Genomic DNA, 22,216 nt, shown 5'->3' with positions numbered 1-22,216 from the left:
TGGGAATATATACCTGCTTGACTGAAGAAAAGGTTGTATCTTACTGGCTTCAAAGAATTTAGCCTAAGTGTCACACATTCCTTGGCACAAGCCGGAATGAAATTCCCAGCTTGGCTTTATACAGGGCTCTTAAATAAGGTTTAAAAGTAAAATAAGTGTTATTTAATACACATTATCTGAGTCTGGATTCATCCTGCCTATTACAGGTTACAATTGTTTAAGAGCCAGCTCAGGTCTTGTTTCTCTATTGAAGGAAGGGAAAGCCACTCTCAAACACAATGCTTAGGTGCGTCTGACTGTCCTCTGGGGGTGCCACTCGCCCTTGGACTAGAGACAGAGCTGAGGAAAGCTGCATATGTAGCGTAAGATAAAGCATTAAGAGGTAGGTGAAGTGAATCCAGGGTCTACGGCACAGCTCACTTACTCTCAGCTGCCTGCCACAGAAGTTATCCATGCTAGTAGCAGATCCAGGATGTAAGCCAGCTAACCCCAAACAGACATTTGTAAGGAGAAGAGAGGGTTAATGGTGCTTACCCACTCTGAAGAACGTGTTACCAGCCCTGGACCCAACTTTGGCTTACATTCAACACAGAAACTACTTTTAAAACAGTTTTTTTATGACTCAGTTTGGTGAAAAAGTTGAATTCTGAACCATTCTCCAGCCATGTCGCAGAGGGACAATACCAGTTACTAACCACTGAAATCACCGTCTGTTGGAAAACATAGTTTTAATAGATATTCTTCATCTTACATAAGAGCACAATAAATACACCACATTCTATAGAAATTTCAGATGACACTAGAGTAAGAAGAAAGTGAAAGAGGGAGAATACCAATAGACTACATAACCATACCCCTGAATTTCATGAAAAAACCCTCCCTACTGCAACCACTACAAGCTGTCATTTACACATTTCAGGTTGGCCTTGCCAAAAGCTTTTAAGCTTTTTGGTTGGTTGGTTTGTTGGTTTTCTGAGGGAGAGGGCTTGGGGAATGGAAGAGACTAGAGATACAAGAAATGAAGGGAAGCAATTAGATGGGTTCCCAGAAAAGATACTTGGACTCCTAGGCAGGATGCATACACAAAAAGGATGAGAAGGAATTTTTTCATCACTTTCCTTCCCTCCAATAAAGAAGCTTTGTTGCTATTTAAGCTGACTGGTTGCTCAAGCAAGTAGCTTAATAAGGCTTGTAGAGAAAACCAGTGGTATGAGTTGCTAGCTGTAAGTGGCTAAGCAGGCATCAGTCAATACACAAGCTGGCTCTTACAGTGGTTCTACACACTGGAATTTCATGTTACTAAAGGACAGGAATTAAAGAAGTTAGAAAACCGTGTTGCCTAATGTCTGATAACAATCAGCAAAGAGAAGTTATGCAGATACTCATAATTAGTGCTGTCATTTGCTCTCAACCTCCTATTTCATTCTGGTTATTTCCATGAAAACACACATCAACGCATTACTAAAATTAAGGTTACAATTGTTACATCAGAGACTTGTTTCTAAAAGTCACTCCAAATGCAATTTCATCTTAAATTGGCCACGTAAGGCCACCCACATAACACAAATAAAAACAGTCAGCAAATAGAAGGAAAAAAAAACCAAAAAACAAACAAACAAAAAAAAAAAAAACACCCTTGTGAATTCTCCCTCTTTACTGTTAAATCTGTCAGACTGGTGAAGACAAATTGTCAATTCTGGATTCAATATTTTTAAATAAGATTGTCACAGAGAAATGAAAACACAGCAAAATAAACTATACAAAGGCAAAGTAGAATAACAAAAAATATTTTACTAAAACATAAGATTTACAGGAGATTTTCCAGACAAGCCATACAAAATGGTCACAAGCTTTTTCTTGGAGGGATTTTTCTACACTTGACAGCAGAATCACAATAGTATTAGTGAAGGTGATGGATGTTTAATGTTCCCATTTTTTGTTCAAACAATGAAGCTTGTCCATCTACAGCGTCTAAGTTAGACTGGGCTAGAGGGTATATTCTAAAGTATAACTGGTTAGCTGCTTTTACCAATGCAATTAGCATCACCATAAAAAGGGAGGAGGAGCCCACAAAATTAAAACAAAAAGCCCTGCAGCTAACCCTGCCTACCTTCATTCACAGTGCTTATACTTAAACCATGACGGGAAAAATGATTAAAAGCAGAGATGTGCTGCTGCTTTCAAACAATTTCACAACAATCCAGATGATACTTCTAGCCTCTGCTCATGCGGTACAATAGTGAATTAGGACAAGACACAGATTTGCTAATGTGCATTTAATCACCAAAGGACTGAAGATGTCTGGGCTTTTATTCTGTAATGTTTCTAAGACTGTGTCCATTAAATGCAAACAAAAAAAGGAAGAGGTCTTGGCAGAACAGGAGAAGTGATGCACACTTGATGTTCATAGCGCATTTAAATATTATTCATGGCATATAGCCTAGTCCATGCTCTGGCTGTAAAGAAAAAGAAATACATTTAAGAAAAGATGCAGTTTTCAGGTTTGATTAAAGTAATTTTAAATTCATATTCTTAAAGATCTCTTTTATACCACTGCTGCAAGCACAGAAAATATATCAATTCTAAGACTGTAACTGCAATTTTGAATTCCGGCAGCTGCCAACTTTTGTATATTATAGAAGCAGTCTGACAGCAGTTGATCCAAAAGTGAAGAGGCATAACATAGTAACTGTTCCATTCCCCTGTAGCCTGCAACAGATGCAATACCAAAGAGAAGTACTTTCTGGAACCTGTTAATCTGTTCCTTAAGCTGTAGAGGACAAGCAGTAGAACACTCCTTCATTTCACCACAACTCCAAAATAGACATGTTAGCAAATTAGGACCATCAAAACTCAAGATAAAGCAGAACAAGAGAGCTTTTTCTTCTATCACGCCCTGCAGACTTAAAAACAGACCACTGCAGGCACATTCAGGGCACCTGGACTATGACTGTATGCAGCAATTTTTTGTTTCTGCAAATTGAAGACATAAAACTAGAGGTTAGGAGTTACATACCCCCGCCAGTGAGTAATAAGCTATTCCTAAAACTAGAAAAAAATAAAAGGTAGAAGATACGTCACCTGTTTCTATGGCTTGGGCTTCATTGGTCTTCCATTGCTCAGCTACATCATTTGCTAGTGGATCATCTGGATTGGGAGCACTTAACAAAGCCTGGATTGATAGCAGAACTGTACGAATCTGCAAAGCTGGGGACCATTTATCTGAAGAGACATTTACAGCACAATGAAACACCATATTCACCAGAGTCTACAGAAACAGCAAGTTTTTCCAGATTAAAGAAGCAGCAAGATATTCTTTAAACATATGAAAACTCTTTTTAGGGTCAACTTACAAATTTCTGTACTTATTATGATAAAAAGAAGGAAAACACAGCAGCACTTACCTTTCAAAATATCTAAACATATTCTTCCCAGCTTGTCTACATTAGGATGGTAAATTTTGGTCATGAAACGTACTTTAGGAGCTGCCATTGGATATTCTTCTGGAAGGAATAGTTCAAGTTTAAATGTCCCACCCTCAAAGGGGGAATCCTGTGGACCTGCAATGACCACATGAAAATAGCGTGCGTTGCTTTCATCTGGCTCCGCTTTTATCCCAGGGACTGGCTCTGCCAGCAAGCGCTGGGTTTCCTAGAAGAAAAGGAGGCAATGTAACTAATAAAACCCATCTAAAATAAACATCACCTGTACAAACAATTTTAAAAGCAACAAGCATTCATTTAGCCTATATTCACAGAAACAATGTTCAACAAATACCTTTAAGTCAAAGAACATCTACAGAAAGAAGATGAGGCTGTGGTAAACTGGTACCCATCTCCTCTCAGATCCTCACCTGCTGTGTGCTTCTGTAACACACAGTAATAGATAACTCAGCTGTCCTCAAACTTCTTAACTTTTGATTGAACTATTGCCAAGCTGCTATATTTTTTTCAATATACTTAAAAGCACTTTAAAGAATACCACAATGAAAACATCAACAGCATTTCCTATTCTACCTTAAATAGAAACTCCCATAAGTGAAAAGCCAAAGGGATTAATCACCCGCACAAAGTGTTCAAGGTTTACTCCTAACAAGAGTGGTCTGGTTTATTAAGCTGAACATTTGTACTGGAATCAGATCTAACTCCAAAGAATTTAAAAGTGCTACTCTGCTGCAACATTAAATGAGTATTTTAAGGATGTTTTATATATTTAGACATATATATGCATAAATAGCTTTGGTGTAAGCACTTTCAGCCTACATATAACCGTGTTTAAAGTCACACTAACAGACAGTAGGAGACAGCCAAGATGCTCTGTAAGCAGCAAAATTAGGGAAGGCCAGTCTCCTACAGTGACTTGGTTTCTCTGTTGCTCCATTCTTCTGCCAATGCTACGTTAGGCACCAAGCTGTGACCATAGCTAAGAGCTGCCCATCTTGTTAATGCACTGAGCAGACAGACCAAGCCCTGTACATCTTTGCCTTTCCTCTGCTACCTGTCTTCACAAGTCTTATGGGCACCATTCTGGTTCTTATAAAAAAGATCCCAAGGCCAAAATGGGCAAAAGGACACTAGGCAGGGACAAAAAAAATCCTGCTAAAGCCTTATTTCCTCATGCAATTTTAGTCCCATTTTCTGCTTTCCTTCTAAGCTTGCTTTTACTATGTACAGTTAATTTTTTCATAACCTTTCTGTGTTGGCTTTCACAAAGAAAAATTATCCTGTTTCTATTGACAGAAGATGGCAACTTGTAGGTGTAACATTAATTTATTATTTCAGTTTTATAGCATATTTATTCCATATATCTACAACAGCACTAATTTAAAAATCACAGAATGGTCTGGATTGGAAGGGACCTTAAATATCATCTGGTTCCAACCCTGCCATGGTCAAGGACACTTTCCACTAGACCAGCTTGCTCACAGTCCCATCCAACCTGGCTTTAAATGCTTCCACCTACTGGGCATCCACAATTTCTCTGCACAACCTGTTCCACTGCCCTACCACCCTCACAGTAAAGAATTTCTTCTAACATCTTATCTAAACCCACTTTCAGTTTGGAGCCATTTTTCCTTGTTCTGTCAGTATTCGCCCTTGTAGTCAGCCTCTCTCCAATACAGTAAGTCTCTCTTTAACACAAGCACAAAACAGACAGATTACCTCTACTTGGCTAAATAAATTCTTCAAACATAACTGGACTGCTACATTACTCTTGTAGAGGTAAGTGTACACAGCATTTAAGTGATAGAGCTGTCTTGATGCAGTTAAATAACAATTCATTTTACAAAAACTGATCAATATATAAAGAAATGAAGCCACGGTAATTAATTCCAAAAACCAATTACTCATCACTGAATTGTCAAGGTCCTACAAATCATAATATCGAATTTATTACTATGTACATATGCAAACCTAAAAATAAATGTATCCAGTGTGCTTCCTTGCTGTGATTACATATTGTCTACTTATCTGCATAGACATTAGCTGCCCAGTGCCACTTACACACCTCACTGGAAGGCCTTCCAAGCTTCTTAGAGCTGTCTACATTTACTTCTGTGAGTATATTTTAAATGATCCACAATTTTATAACTTACTCATTAGTATTCTGCTGGCTGCTTATTTGTACACTAATTGTGTAAAAAAGCAGTTACAACAAATTCTGATAGTTTACATTCAGTGGTATGGAAAAGTCAGTAAGAAACTACAGATTATCCCTGTATGTGCATAAAACATTCTCAGTTTCTTTCAGCAAGCTGTCAGAAGGAGTGCTGCCCCAGGTAAATAGGACAATTTGGGTTTCTGCCTATGAAGAACAATATAGTTTTTGACAGTTCTGGCAGAGGAAAGTGTCTTGTACCAAATACAAACTAATGCTAGCCAACTGGAAACTTAAAAATAAGGAACTTATGGAAAAAGACCAATTTTTAAACTTCTCCACAGCTAGACTGCCAGAGATGTGCTTGTAAGCCAATCGTGGCTTTGGTTCTGATGGGCATGCTCAAAGACTTTAATATTAAGGATAACACATTTCAATAGCTGGACTGATCTCAGCAGTCCCCAGCTCCCCCATAGTCACCCTCAGTCCCCGGACTGCCTCCCTAGTTATGCCAGTATGCTGACTGTAACTATACTGGGCAGCCAATCCTGGCTTAAAATAACCCAGAATCAGCAGTTCTCTGGCAGCAGCATCAGCACTTCTACCTGCCAGAGTATCTGAGGGAGCAATGCCTGGCTGCAAGCTGCATGTTCTGCCACTAAAAACCATTTGTCAGTAAACAATGGGAGAGCCCATGTATGAGAAAAACAATTCTTTCAATGCAGGCACCCCATAATACTGAAGGGGCTATCCACTGTGAGCATGCCACCCCGCTGTGGAGCCAATTCAGTTTTGTTATGCGTCAACAATGGTTGTCAGAGGCATGTGGAGGAGAGGTGCACATGTGCCACATGCAGGAGGCAACTAGAAGAAGCCTTGTCTCTGGGAGGACTTCGCCTGCCAACACCGCCCACGAGGCAGGCAGTGGGAGACACTATGGATGGGCTTCTCCCATCAGGTCTCGAAGAGGTCTCCACCAATGGACGGCGCAGAAAGGCCGGACTGGGCCAGCGGTTCCTTGTTAGGGCAGACTTTGGGAGGGGCCCGGGGGGTATAAAAACTAACTGCTGGGGTTGCTCGCTCCCTCCCTTGCCCTGGCCCCAGGCTGCCTTCTGGCTCTCCTGCCCTCGCACCTGTCCTGCCTTCCCGCGTCCCTGACCGCCGCCTTGCCCGGGCTGCCCGCTTCCTTCCCTGCCGCCCCGATCCAGGCGGTCGCCGCGACCCTGTCCAGGGTCCTGCTCGTCCCGTCCGGGCGCCCTCTCACCGCGTGTCCGGGGCCGTCGCCGCGGCAGCCGCGCCCCGCCGGGAGCCGCGCAGGCCGGCAGCGGCACAGCCCCGCCTGGCCACCGACAGCGCTGCCCCGCCCTGCTGCGGGTAACGCCCTCTTCTTCTCGCTGTCCCCTCTCTCTCTGCTCTCCCCTCTCCCTTTTCCATTTTCCTTTCTTCTTTGCTGTCTCCTCCAGGCGTCTTTCGCTCGGGCAACTCCTTTTCCTCCTCCTTTTTGTTATCAATAAACGGCTCTCAGATACAGTGTTTGCCTCGTTTGGCTTCATTCCGCTCCCGACCATCCATTTTTAAAAGAACTCTCCGCAGTTCCCCACAGTGGAACGCGACACCCGCTCAGAAAGCCCTTCATGCCTCCACATTCCGTGACTGTGGTTATCTCGCTATAAAACACCACAGAAAACGGGAGTGCAGAGAAAAGCGTTTATGCTGCATACAACCCCATATGAGTACTGAGCCTACTCTGAGCCCATACAGGCCCCTTGGGCCACATTAATATTAGACGAAAATTCCTTTAAGCAAGCACACCTTGCCTCCTGCTCTGTGCACGGAGCTCCACCACTATCGGTGTAACTGAAGCTGTTTTCAAACAGAAATGAGAATGAATACCTGCAAGAAACCTGTGAGGGAAGTGGTTGACACTCATCTTTCACACCTGCCAGGCTCTGGCGCAGCAGAGAGCAAGCACCAGGCTACACTTCTTCGATACACTCAAAATGACAGGCCATGACCCCGTGAACACACATCACTGCCTTTGTGCAAAAGCTTCAGAAAACACATCTTCTTACAACTGTGTAACACAGACAAGCTTGTTAGACTGTGAAAAAAGTAGCGACAATGCCATTTATTGAGAGAATGTGCAATGTTTGTACTTAAATACATCAACAGTTCCTAAATTCCAACAATAAAAAAGGGGTTTGTCCTGCAATTATGAAGACATTAACAATAATATCTTAAATATATTTTGGGGGACACCATGGAAAAGGAACAGAAAATGAGAAATTGATCGAAAAGTTACACTGTAAGGTCTAAGCATATAAAATGCTTAAACATACACATAGGCCCAGTTCTAAGGTGATTACAGGGACTTGATTTCCACATTTTAGGGTAAGATGGACAGTTCCAGACATGCTGGTAATAAAATAAATTTGATTTGCTGTAAAACTTGCAAAAATAAGTAATATTCGAGAGAAAAAAATTGTGAGCATACAGGCAACGCTATGCACCTGGTCAGGAAGCGGACCTGCTTAAAGATTTTAATTCCTTTTAAGCGTATGTCACCAATTAAAAAAAAAAAAAAAACAAACACAACAAGCAAACAAAAACCAAACAAACAAACAAAACCCTGCCCCCCGTACATCACCCACAAGAATGATGAGATGTGGATGAAACAAGGAAATGTTTAACTACACATTGATCTTATTCTGTAATTCCCAGAGGATGGCTACCCAATGAAAATAAGTCTCTCAAACATGTTTAAATAAATAAATGTTTAATTTATTTTAATTACACTTTTAACTTCTCACCTTTTTTAACTAATCAAGATGATCAAACACATGCAATAATTGACTTTCCATGTATTTTTAGGCAGTCTTTCTTACACTTCTTTAATTACACATCTGTTACTTCCCCTTTTTCCTCCAAAACTGTCTTTAAAACCTTTGTCCAATTTCAACTGTTCCGTACGTTTTGTAAGCTGTCAGTGGCTAAGACTAACCAAGCTCAGTGCTACTGGAAATGAAGACATGAACAACTCCAGTACTACTACTGCTGTTTGGCCTGTTTATGCCAACCAAGTATAATACCATTCTTGCCCAGCAAAAATCCCTGACAGTAAGGATAAAAAGAGCTGGAACACCCATATATAAACATACTAAAAAGGAAAAAGAATAAATTCAGAGAAAACCAGGTATTGCAGTTCTGTTGCTCACAATAAATGCTTTTACAATAGAACAGTTAATTTTGTCTTCAACTAGAATACCAACTCCCACCAATAAGTGTTCCAGAACAGTACTTTGTAGTGGTTTTTTATTAGCTCTCATCTAGCTGAAGTTTCACAGAAGATATTTCAGGGCATATTTTGAAAGCTCTAAAGCTTTCAATTAAGTTTCCCATGCTGCCCTAGGCAGTTATTTCTATTTGTCATACTCTGCAATGTTTTTAGATTGAGATTTCTTCTCACTCCTGCATTTACTCCACTTTTTCAATTCCAAGTAATGTAATAATTTCCACTGACTAAAATAAATTAATAAACCCAAAAGGAAGATACATGCCAGTCTGTACTTGAAGAAAACCAAATCTGTCAATTGCAACTGGTTATGCCTCCCCCCTTTTTATGCCTCCCCTTTTTTATTTTTAATTAAGTGGTTAGAAAACACAGAAATGTTGAAGGTGTTTTGACAAGCAAAAGCAAAGCTTTCCTTATTAACACAGGTGGCCTGCAACAGAGTGACAGATGATACTGACGGGACAGATGGTGCAGCTGACATTCTGCATAGTTATTCTTCTATGAAGACGTTAAATTGAAAACTAATTGTACCTGAGGGAGAAGAAGCCCTCCGCCTGTTTTTACCGTAACATGTGAGGATAGGAAGCCTCAGGAAGAGAGAGCACTGTGCTCTTTAGAAGAGACCAGCAAGCAGGAGGTGGGGGTGAGGGCTTTTGAGGCTGCCAAGACTAAGAGAAGCCACACACTGAAGAGAGATCGATCTGAGGGAAGTATGTTTCATTCATTCTTTGAGGTTTTGCTTGGTTATCCTGCTTTCAGTCAAAGGGAAAGAAAAGTTACTGAAAAGCAGACATAACCACCAGGATTCACCTTGTTCATGCACACAGAGTAAGACAGAGCACTTCTTTAAGGAAGTAAATTAACAGCCCAGAACATACACATGCTTCCACACATACAGGAAAATCAGCTGCTAATGAACATGGAGATAGGAGCAAGCATACAAAGGAGGAATCCACCAGAAATATACTATTTTAATCACTTTCAGTCTTGAAGAAGTGTTTACAAAAGCCTCAAGCTGCCAAGGCCTCCGTTGAAACAACTAAAAAAAGATTTCTGTATGCTACCCTTTTGAAAAACAAAAAGCTATTTCAGATGTCTTGCTTGCTATCAACAGACTAAGGTAGGACCAAACAAAGAACTACAAAAAAACCAGTGCCAAAATACAAAAGTGGCAAATGACTGCAATCAGAAGACTCACCTATGCAAGTACTTGCAAAAGAACCCAAACATTATTTCTTACCTAGCAGAGCCACTGCAGCTGAACTGTAAAGCTTTTCTGTCTGACAGAGACCACTCCAGTACCGAAGGAAGAAATTCTGGCACGGGCTTAGGCAATTTTTAAAGCTTCTTCATTGCTTTTTAGAAAGGAGTACTATTCTTTGCTTGGAAAAACTGCAATTCTGTTCCCTGTGCTATGGCAATAATTAATCACCACAAATTTTACACTGCCTGCCAAGAGACGTGGCTAAAACAGTTAGGAAGAAATCAATATCTAGCACCTATAAAATATGTGAACTTTAAAGCTACTGTGTGAAGGCGACTAAAATTTAAGAGAAGCTTGCTTGCAAAGTCAGCACCAAGTAGCTCAAAGAAGAGATCCAAGCTCCATATCTCTAGACAAATGTGCTTTGCTTAGTAATTCAGCTACCTGCATTACATTTTCCTGATACCCCAGTTTTCTTATTTCACATTCAATATTATTGCTATACAGATACCTTTAATAAATAAAACGTGCTCCTTATTAATCCACAAATTAAATACTGTGGTCTCAGTGAGTGTTACACTTTTTTATACAATGGTCTTCTGCTCTACATTGGCCTTTAATACCAGCTGTGAAATCACCTAGTGAACTTTGTAAAATCCATTAGAACAAACATAGCTTAGAGAAATCGCAACACCTTACAGAGTCTGAATATTGCAAGGTGATAAATGATCAGCCACTGCAGAAAAGAAAAGAAAAATACAAACTTGTGCTGCCTTTCCAGTTCAGCCTATTATACACTTTTACTTTTGTCTGTATAGCTGTCTCTTGACCTCATGGTCTAACATAGCACATAGCCAATTTGGAAGAAAAGGAAGGGAAAAATTCATAAAAGAGAGAAGAGTCCCTGATGCAGCGCACCGTATGTTCCACGCAAACAGCTGCGCCAACAAAATGCAGGGTGCAAACACATGCTCCCAGAAGGACGGGAGAAGATTCCTTTTGATGAAAGGGCTGGTTTAAAGTGTTAATCACAGTGGGATACCAGCGTAACAGATTACTATTCTGTAACCAACCTAAAAAGGAAATGCAGAGCCTTCCTCCTTATTACAAAGGGAGAAGATTAACTACCAACTGGGCTAATTTCAGTAACAGATGGTAAACTACTAAATTAAAAGTCTTCATCCATCTATAAAAGTCTTAAGCACCAAAGACTCTGCATATCTTACTTGCTATAAACAGTTATCTAAGAACCTTTTATAGCACTAAGACTACAGAAAACCATCCTTATGGCTAGCAACTTTATGCTAGTACCTTAAAAAGAGAGATAACATCATTCACAGGCTGACATATCCGTGATAAAATTATTCTGGAACTTCAAAACACAAAACATCAATAATGGCCTCTTACATAAAGAGAAAATACTGCAGGTCTTAAAGCCGTTAATATTTAAAATGGCACAATACTACATCTTTATACAAAGTCTCAGGGGAATGATTCTTTCCTCATATTTTCAGTAGCACATTTACTAGATCAATTCACTAAACAGTAGTGAAGCAATTTTCCTTCAATATCGCCTACTAAGATGGAGGTGACATTCTTACAACTTTGTCAGGCCAAGGCAAGGTACAAGTCCTCTCTAATCTATGTCAGACAGCGAGTAAGTGCAGGTAGTATCCACCCTTACTTGTAGGTTCAATTAACCCTAGCTTTATTCTGAACAGATCAGGGAAGATAGATGATGGATGAGGACCTATCTACAACAGGAATTACAGCTCAAGTATGAGTTTTTATTGCTGCCACCTTGCCAGAAATCACCATCCTGAAAATCTACTGAGAAAGTAAACCCTGTCAGCACTCTCAAGGCAACTCCAGAAAAGTGAGCTGGGTCTTCTTAACTAGATCTTAAATCCGAAAAATGCTGACTGACAACACAAAAACTCTGCTGCCATCCAGCAGAGGACAGTAACTTCCAATAGAAACCATGGAACAGCAGCATTGGCTGTCGGTAAAAGCATCTTCCACCAGTACGAATGAACAAAATCCGCACATGCCTTGACACATTTCTGCCGCAGGTCCTACAAGCGAAGGTCTCCAAATAGCCGGCTGCAAAACAAACTTTTTGGTAACCCTGGCCATTTATAAAAGGAACAACAGGATGCAATGCAACACTGTATGAATAGTTCCAAAATGGCCAAAGAGAAGCATTAGTCGTAAAATGAAAAAGGTACCCCAACTGAAAGAAATCCACATCAGTTTGCCCCAATTTTTTTTGTATTTGGTATGATCGAATTTAACTGCATTACCAACTAAGCACATGTACAGCGTGTATGTGTCAAGTTGCTGGCAGCAGAGATGATCCAGGGGTGACCTCAATGGGGAGAGGCCAGGAGCTGTACCTCACCAGACACAGCCAGCTCCAAAAACATGCCACAGGACATGGGTGAACCCATCAGCCAAGCTGGTGGCACACCTGGGAAAATGTATTTAAGAACGGACAGAAAACGACACCACACAGAAAGAACAGCAAGGGATAAAAAAAAAAAAAAAAGTTTGTGAGCAAAACTAGTGTGAACACCAAGGTCAGAGAAGGATGGTAAGGACAAGCTCCAGGCACTGGTGCAAAGACTCTCTGTAGCCTATGAAGGACCACAGTGGAGCAGATACCCACACTGTAACCAGTGGAGTGCACCACTCTGGAGCACAGAAAAAGTGTGAGGAGGAAGGAATAGCACAGAGGAGCTGTTGTGGACTGACCATAAATCCCCATTCGCCATCCCCTTGCATTCATCAGGGACAGGGGAGTTGGGGAGTAAGGAGTGAAGGACTGAAGTTGAGTATTAGAAAAGTGCTGTTTAAATTCTTTGTTTCTCACATCCAATTCTATCTCACCTGGAAGCAAATTAATTAATTAATTTGCCCCAAGTTGAGTCTGTTTTGCCATGGTGATTATCAGTATATGATCTCTCTCTCTTTGTTTTGACCCATGAGCTTTTCCTTATTTTTTTCTCCCTGCCTGGTTTAGGTAGGGAGAGAGTGTGGCTGGGTGAGCATCTGGCCAAGGTCAGCCCACCTCAGCATAAATCACACAGTAATTTTTAATCTGTGTTTGAGTTGTTGTATCCAGAACCACTTTTAGAGAGAATGTAGTAGACAGTTTCAGACTCCACAGATGATATTGAAAATTAAGAACTTTTGAGAAAGAGATGACAGACTTAAATTTAAAACCACTAGCTCCATTTCCTGCTACAGTTGAAATGATAACACTTACCACTTGCAGAGTACCACACATAACAATTTATGTGGGAGAAAATGTGATGAGGAAAAAGAGAGATCTTTCAGTTTAACTGATTGCTCATCAGTCATTTCAGCATTTGCTTCCTAAGGGAGATCAGACATTTGCTGCCAAATCCCCCAGGAAGATTTCTAAAACAGATGAAGAGACACTACCAATAGCAAAAAGCAAAGAGGGTTGTTTTTTTTTTTTAATTACACTTAAGTTCCACTAATTTTTAATCATTGAGAGTGGAAGTCCTTTTGTTTCATTCTTCATTGGCTGTTGAGTTTTCAATTAAGTCAGATTGCTTTTCTACCCACCATTTCAGCATAGTTCTCAGTCCTTCTTGATTAATTTCACATAACTACCTCCCCCATTTCCTTTCCTCACAAAATGCAAGTTTTCCTGAATGGGAAGTTCTAACTTCTCAGCAGTAGTGCTAATTTGAACAGTCATCCTTCCATGTACTCCCTTCATCAGCCCAAGTGTTTGCAAAGTCAAATAACAGATGAGATCACAGAACTGATTTGGCTTAAGAAATAACCTTTACTGCAGAGTTCTGAGCCAGATCTCAGTCTAAGTTCACCTCAGTGGCACAAAACTTTTTGTGCCAGCAGAGTCCAAGCTGAATCTGTTCATACAGTAAGGCTGTTCAACCTGAATCAGAATCATAGAACAACGTGTGTTGGAAGGGACCTTAAAGATCACCTAGTCCAACTCCCCTGCTACGGGCAGGGACACCTCCCACAAGGCCAGGTTGCTCAGAGCTGCATCCAACCTAGCCTTGAACATTTCCAGGGACAGGGCATCCACAACTTCACTGGGCAACTTGTTCGAGTGCCTCACCACCCTCACAGTAAAGAATTTCTTCCTTACATCTAATCTAAACCTGCCCTCTCCCACTTTGAAGCCATTCCCCCCTGTCCTATCCCTATATGCCCTTGTAAGAAGACCCTTTCCAGCTCTTTTGTAGGACTGCTTTAGGTACTGGGAGGCTGCTACAAGAATGAGCCAGATTAATCACTTCACAAACTTCTGGTAATCTAACTTCACTGGGTAGCAACTTCTTCACCTTGTGCAGCTCTGCAAAAAAAAAGTAGTACAACAACCAGCTTTGGCATTTCAATTCAGACGATACAGAGGATACATTTCTTTCATACTTTCATTCTGATCACAGGTAACCCTTGCCAGTTACCAGTGCCATTACCTTCCAACTTCATCCAATAGTCCAGATTAATTTGGGGGTATGAAATAGAAACTAAAGGTTTTAGCTGCACAGGGCAAAACTTAAGGCAGTATACTGGCACACTGACGAGTTATAATTACTTGCCAAATGACACTTCTTTCCTGCCTGAGTGTGATAAGGGGGAAGATTGCACTGATCTCCTCCACCAAGAAGTGATAAATTGCACACAAGAAGGTAAAAAACCATTCATGTTTTTACTTTGATTTTTGAGAGGGAGACAGTAGGAAAAAGTGAAACTTATCAGTCAAAACTGTCTTCTACATATAGGATAAAGCTGCCTCACAAAACTACAAAGGCTTAATTCAAAACTTAGTATAACATTACATCACATTTTGGCACAAATTCTTCCAGGGTCTATCAATTCATTATCTACAATTATGTAAAGAACTGGCTGTAACCAGCATTACTGAAAACAAATTGGTTACCTAAGCAGATGTCATATAGTCAGAGAGATTTCAGAATGTTTACATTAAAATTATATCATTGTAAAATAACTTCATTGAAGAAAATCTTCTGAAAATAACATTACCTTTTAGGACAAAGAAAAAAAGAATTAGCAGCAAAGCCCATCAAACTGTAAAGCAAGGGTCAAACATCATAAACAGAAGGCTACACTTTGGTTCACAAAAGCTGGCCTCCACATGAATTCTCTTCCTTGCCATATAATCCCCAAGTGTCAGCATTCCACATACTCCCACGTCCTGGACTCATTACTGGGCTAATGTCTCCCGTACACTACTGCTTCTACCACCCTGCAGGTTACCAGACCCCATCACCAACCCCAACTGTATCTAACACCACCTCCCAAAACAAAGGCAAGAAAATACGTTCCAAGTGTCAACATGTCAAAGGCACCAACTGTAAAAAATAAAGAATAAAACAGTGGTACCAGCAGATTTAGAAAACATTAACTAGTACTCAATATATGGACAGTTGTCCAGCAAATTGAAACTACAGCTCTGCTACACAAGCACTGTGAATGAACTCTGGATTGCTCACAATCCTCTCACACACTTCTGGCTCTTCCAGCTCCCATCACCACACAATTTTAACCACTGCAAAACCACCTGCAACAAGATGAAGACAAATGTACTCCAAGTTAACAGACCCTTCCAAGAAGAAAAAAAAAAACCAAAAAAAAAACCCCTCCAGAATCTACCCACTCTTAGAAGAAGACTTTGTAGCCAAACAGTAACACGAAGAGGGGCATTTTAAGGTCAGCAGCACTCTCCTCCAAGAATGACCTCATCCTCAAATTTTCCACAGCAGATCACAGATTTTGGAACTGTGAATCTGAGATCCTATGCAAATTCCTAGAGGATTATCTATGTACTAGCACAGATAGAGCTTTTCACGGTGCATCTCCAGCTATAGTAAAGTGAGGCCTAACTGAATTCACTAAGCTAAGAGTGTAAACCATTCCTGCAGTTACACTGACAGACACATTTGCATTGGAGGCTTGCATTAATATACAGTGTAGAGTGAACTATCAAAGTATGGTTAAAGCAAACAGTAATTCATGCTGAGCTTCTGTCCAAATGCCATTTGTACTGCACTTGCATGGCAAGGTTCTGGGTACTGGGGGGAGCCCAACAGAGGCGCTTCTGCGAGAAGCTACCAGAAGCTTCCCCCGTGCCCAACAGAGCCAGAGCCAGCCAGCTCCAAGATGGACCTGCCGCTGGCCAAGGCTGAGCCCATCAGCAATGGTGGTAGCACCTCTGAGGTAACATATTTAAGAAAGAAAAAAAACCCAACAACCTAGGCATGAGCAGCCAAAGAAATGAGATTATGTGAGAATAACTCTACAGACACCAAGGTCAGTGCAGAAGTAGAGGGAGGAGGTACTCCAGGTACCAGGGCAGAGACTCCCCTGCAACCCACATGATGCAGGCTGTCCCCCTGCAGCCCACAGATGACCCCATACTGAAGCAGGTGGATATGTCCAAAGGAGACTGTGACCCCATGGGAAGCCTACAGTGGAGCAAGTTCCTGACAGGTCCTGTGGAGAGAGAAGCCCACGCTGGAGCAGCGGTACTGGCAGGACGTGTGACCTATGTGGTGTGAACTTGTGACCCACACTGAAGCAGCATGTTCCTGAAGGATTGCACCCTGTGGTAAGGACCCAGACGTTGGAGAAGTTCATGGAGGAACCCCATGCTGGAGCAGGGGAAGAGTGCAGAGTCCTGTCCCTGGGGAGGAAGGAGCAGCAGTGAAAATGCGTGATGCACTGAACAGAACCCCCATTTCACTGCACCACTGAGGGGTAGGAGAGAGAAAAATCAGGAATTAAGTTGAGCCCAGGAAGAAGGGGATGGGGTCGGGGGAGGTGTTTTAAGATTTAGGTTTAATTTCTCATTACCCTACTCGGATTTGATAGGTAATAAATGATATTAATTTCCCCAAGTCAAGTCTGTTTTGCTCAGGACTATACTGGGCGGGTGATCCCTCCCTGTGATTCTCTTGACCCTGGAGCCTTTGATTGTATTTTGCCTGCCATGCCCAGCTGAGGAGGGGAGGGATAGAGCGACGTCCAGCCATGGTCAACCCACCATACCATCTATGGCAAAATTTGCAACTTCCACAGTTCCAAATTTGCAATCTCACTATTAATCCACCAGTCCCATGTAACTACAAAAATGTGGGTTTGTTTTTAACTATTCCACAAAACAAATGTTGCTAATACTCAGAAAGCCATCTAAACATAACAGATAAGTACAGTATAAAACAACTGCATGCAAAGCAATAATAATCCATTGGTTCACTACAGGTTTTTGCCTCAAAGTTGCTCAAGTATTATACAAGACGGTCCAAACAAGATTACTGCCTCTATCTGGTTTATTTGCTTGGGTTTTCCTCAGTTTTTATTCTACAGGGTCTACTGAAAGCTGCTTTAAGGAAAGGGTTGTGAAAAGTTACCAGTGTCCTCTTAAAGACCTGTTATTAACACTCCACATTTTCTTTTTAAAACTTAACCTAATTAGACCTAAGTGAAAAATTTTCTTATTCTTTGCGTCTAAGCATTCTTCTCAGCTTCCCTCCCACACCTGCACAAAACATCTGTCCTGCCTTCAGGCTTCCAATACCTGCCTATATACCCCTCCCACTATCCCAGCCAGTCCATGCTATATTGGTCACCTGGCCAGAAGACACAATGAGGGTTGCAAAACAGCATATGTATTATCTTTATACCTTTCTATATGGTGAGGAGCAGGCAAAGGTGGTTTTAAGAACAGTACAAAAACACTTCTGAAAATTCCCAAAATTTTCACCCCTTCTGTCAAATTGGAAGTTATCCACAAGATTCAAACTGCATACAAGGTGCAAAAAGACATGACATTCTCTGACAAATGCCAAGGAACAGCATTCTCCAGAAATAATGTTTTCTGTGCCTAACCACCATCCAAAGGAATACAAAACACCACAAAAAGATATTAGGTTTATCTCAAGTCTTTTTTATTTAATTTTTTCTCTATTCAGGAAATAAAAATGTCGTCAGAAATGTGAAAGAAATCAAAAAGTCGCAGTGACTTAAATTTTCATGCAGAGACAGAAGTCCATGCATCAAAAATCCACAGATTTCAAGAAAAAGTAAGAAACTTCAAGCTGGCTGCCAGTAATATTTTTAAAGAACTTCTAGAAAGTTCCAGTTGCAGGCTAAATACCTGATTTATACTTTAAAAAAATAAACCCAAACATATAAAGCTGATTATATTGACTTCTAATATAGAATGCTGTAAGTGCCTAGCATCACACACACCAAGAGAATCTCCATAAAACCTCCCAGAAATTTTACATGTTGAAGCAGCATTTTGTAGCTAGCAGTCCAAGTGTTCCCAGAGTCTCAAAAAATACAGCAAGCAGGAGTTCACTGCAGATAATGGAAATAGCTTCACATAGTAAATAGCAAGGAATGCGTATCTCAGACACCACACTATTGTGCAGGGGAGGAAATCAAGGCCTCTGTAATTTAACTCTGATAAATTCATTAGAAAAAAAAAATCTGAAGGAGCCTCAGATACTGCTTCAGACGGTTACTTCATGATAGGAGCAGCTGCAGTGAGTGTAACAGAAGCGCTACTAATAACTGGCTACAGTCAACTTATAGACCTGTGCATCAAATCATGAATGATGAGATCACTGCAGCAATGAAAACAGCAGAAGGAAAAAACATTTTAAAAGATGATATAGGGCAGTATTGTCCATCCCACTGAGATACACTGACTGCACTTGACACAGCAATGAGGTAGATTGAATGTCAGCCAAGAAAAAAAATCAGATACAATTCAATTTCTTTCTCGACTGGAGGTACGTGACTTTGCAACACAGGAAAGAATTGATGTAATAAGTACTCGAAAGTAAAAGTCACTGGGCTTATTTATTGTCTGTTGCAAAGGCTCACCTTCTAATATTGGAAATAGTCACTTTTTGGAAAAAAGTTTACAGCATCAAAACCACACATCTATGTAAATGTGCCAAAACCACATTTTAATTTAACTGATTTTTTTTGCCAAGATGATTCTCATAGGACCCCTGGTGTTGAACTACAGAGCAAAAAAATAATACCTCTTCTCTATTCACAAGATACAAGGTTTTCCAATTCTGATTATGCCTTTAAAGATTCAAAACTATATCAATGTTTTCTACTCACCATTTGGGATTGCTAACAGTCATAATTCTAAAGCAAGTCATCTTTCGGGCTTACAGACCATTCCCACATGCACTTTATTAAAGTCTGTTTCTAAGTAATCTGAGGACAGCAAATTGGGAATAATTCTGCATATTTGCAACAACTGCTTTGCAACACCCATATTGTCACCTTTTCACTGAATTTGAAGAAAGTACTGGAAATATATACAGAGCTCTTGCAGTGACAAGGAAAGCTCCTACTGTCCTCCTGGGCTGGATGACAGCCTGCGCATAGCAAAGACGCAGGCTGAGGAGTACAGGGCTGCAAGTCAACCTGAGAGCCCGGCCATCTGCCAGCAGTCGCTCAAGACAGGGAATGCCAACTGCATTTGGAGCAGCCAGGCTCAGGACTTCATTATAGTCCAAATGCACTCTCCTAGCCCCAAGCAGCCATCGATGGTCTCCCTCAGATGACAACACAAAGTGTGCATGTAGAGAAAAGGGAGAAGGTATTTTCCTAAAAGCAACCGAAGCAATTTATCATAAAATTTATTATTGTGCATAACGTGAAGATTTAGTTTTCTTTACTGGAGTTATTTTACCATTACTCAGCTCTCCTCTCTCTTCCATTTCCTTTCCTGATCTTTCAAATTCTCACTAGCAAGTGAGTTCACTCCCTTCCCCCCCCCCCCCCCCCCCCGCTAAGGCACCCAGAATAGTAAATTTAACACTAAAATCGACATTGGCATGATAGCAAAGATCAAAACAATCCTCACTCAAGACTCCTGAAGACTTAAGCAGGTGTATTTCTGGGTCTGCACCTCCTCTGCAGCTGTGGTATTTCAAAATATGACTTTGCACGTTTTTGAGGCTGCAGTAACTAGTCAGACTCAAGTCCTGGATCATACGCACATCTGGCAACCTAAGGTACACACTGCACAGGAGCTGAACAACTGATCATCTAACACAACCAAACCAAGACTTAAAAGCTCTAGACTAGCTGCAGACAACCTACAATGCACACATGGAAATACCTAACCCACCATACGTACCACCCTGTAACTGATAATCCCGAAAATGTCTAAGGGGGATCCTTCATAAAAAATCTGGAGTTTCTAGGACACTCTTTTGCCCTCCACCTTTCTTCTCCAGGAGATCACCACACATCTTTGAAGTGAGTTGTGTAAATTATGCCAGCGTTTTTTTCTACAAAAGCATGAGGAAAACAAAAGCACCAAGAAGAAAATTTATGCACCAGCATAAGTGGGTGCACTTCTCGGTTGTATTCTGGGGAATTGTCAAGAGCAATGAAAAATTTAACACAGACACCAGCCTCATGACTGAGTTCTTACTGCAACTCTGTGATAAATACCAGTTCCACTGTATTATGAATCACTGTTCCCTCTCACACCTGAAATACATTCAGCTTAGCATGCTGTGCACTCAGGCAGCTGGATAAGCATCAAAATCTGAAAGACTGGTCTTCTTTATTTTTATTGCTTACAATTCTGAGCACTAATCGTAGTCTAGTTCTGTTTCATGGAAGATAAACACTACTCCTACCTTATTTTACCTCATTATCTCTATCACCTACTTGATAACTTGACATGTTAGACAAAATAGTTGTATTTTTTCATCCATTATTTAACATTTTCTACATCCATTTATTTACAATGGTTGCCAACCGAGAAAGCTTCACAGTATTATAAATGAAGACCCATTCACTGCAACGAGCGATGAAGATGCTCTCATTTCCTACGAGGGCTAATGAACCCTACTGGAATCAATAACTTTTGTAAAAGGAATGATCACTCATTCGAGGGCTTCAATTCACACCATTACAAATCGAGCAGGAGACAGCAGCCCAGCAGGAACAACCGCATGAGCTACAGGACCGAGCTATGTTTTGATAGCTTGCAATACAGCTATCTATACCTCCAGTAAGTGACTCCAAATTATTCAAGTCTGAAGCTGGAACTGAATTCGGAGGATCTACTGAGAGTACCTCAAAATTAAGAGCCCTTGCAAAGCTTGGCAAATCAAAGCTGGAACACGACACTGAACCGCCAGCATGACACGTTAATACGGTACGGGCCGACAGCTCCGAGCAAATGTAGCAGCAAGCAGGCTGACCCAGCGTGTACCACCAGTGCGAATGTCCCGACGCATACACACAGCTGAAGCCCAGGTTTAACTGCCCGCTGTGGCTTGTCCCTCACCGCACAGGAGGAACCCGAGCACGGCGCCACCGCCGCCGTCCCCCGGCCCTAGCACGCCGAAAGCTGCGCCGGCTAGCCGGGGCCTGGCGGAAGCCCCCGGTGAGGAGCCGCATGGCCGGCAGAAGACGGTGCGGGGGTGTGCCCGGCGCCTTTCGAGCTCCAGGCCCCGGAGGGCGCGCAGATACCAGCGCTCGGCAGCACCGGGGGCCGAGGGGCGCCGCCGCCGCCCGGGCAATCCCCGCGATGGGCGCGGGCCCGCGCCCGCCAGGAAGGCCCGGCCGCCCCCGCCGCCCGCGCACGCCGACACAGCGCGCGGGGGCCCCCGCGGCGGCGGCGGCGGCGGGAAGCGGCGGGGGCGCGGCGGCAGCGAGGCGCCCCTCGCTCGGCAAGGCGGGAGGAGGCCGGGGAGGCGGCCCTGCCCCGGCGCGGCCCTGCTCCAGGGCACCGGAAGCAGCGCCCGGCGCGGCGCAGCGCTACCCTCCCTGCGGGACCCTGGCCCGGCGCGCCCGGCCCCCCCGGCGGGGCATGGCGGGGCGCAGCGGAGCGCGGCGCGGAGGGCGCGCGGCGGTACCTTGATGATCCTACGGGGCAGCCCGGCCATCTTGTCTCGTCGGTGCAGGCTCGGGGCGCGCCTCCGCTCGGGGCGCGCGCACGGCCGGAAAGACCCGCGCCGCGCTTCCTGTGGCGCCGCCCCGCGCGCGTGACGCCGGGAAATGTAGGACAAAGCGTCGGTGGGTAGGGTCAGCACCCAGCGCGG

The 22,216-nt window shown here is 42.4% G+C and overlaps 1 protein-coding gene across 1 annotated transcript; it reads right to left on the bottom strand.

The window, feature by feature from the left end:
* Positions 1–1,771: 1,771 nt before the first annotated feature.
* UBE2N (ubiquitin conjugating enzyme E2 N) lies at positions 1,772–22,107 on the bottom strand. Its single transcript, XM_082279879.1, has 4 exons — positions 22,031–22,107; positions 3,405–3,651; positions 3,082–3,222; positions 1,772–2,456 (listed from the first exon to the last, which is right to left on the bottom strand). Exons 1-4 carry the CDS (start codon positions 22,058–22,060, stop codon positions 2,416–2,418), a joined length of 459 nt encoding a protein of 152 aa, XP_082136005.1. The 5' UTR covers positions 22,061–22,107; the 3' UTR covers positions 1,772–2,415.
* Positions 22,108–22,216: the final 109 nt, after the last annotated feature.

Source organism: Coloeus monedula, assembly GCF_965178545.1.
Source record: "Coloeus monedula genome assembly, chromosome: 4".
NCBI classification, from domain to species: domain Eukaryota; kingdom Metazoa; phylum Chordata; class Aves; order Passeriformes; family Corvidae; genus Coloeus; species Coloeus monedula.
The sequence above is the reverse complement of the archived record's forward strand: the minus strand, read 5'-3'. Positions and strand labels throughout refer to the sequence as shown.

Bases quoted from the DNA above. Each gene is read 5' to 3' on its own strand.
- UBE2N (XM_082279879.1), bottom strand. From the start codon at position 22,060: ATGGCCGGGCTGCCCCGTAGGATCATCAAG. The intron at 3,652-22,030 runs GTACCGCCGCGC...CTTTTCTTCTAG, and splicing joins TGCCCCGTAGGATCATCAAG to GAAACCCAGCGCTTGCTGGC. The intron at 2,457-3,081 runs GTGACGTATCTT...TTTTCTTTACAG, and splicing joins AGCCCAAGCCATAGAAACAG to CCAGAGCATGGACTAGGCTA.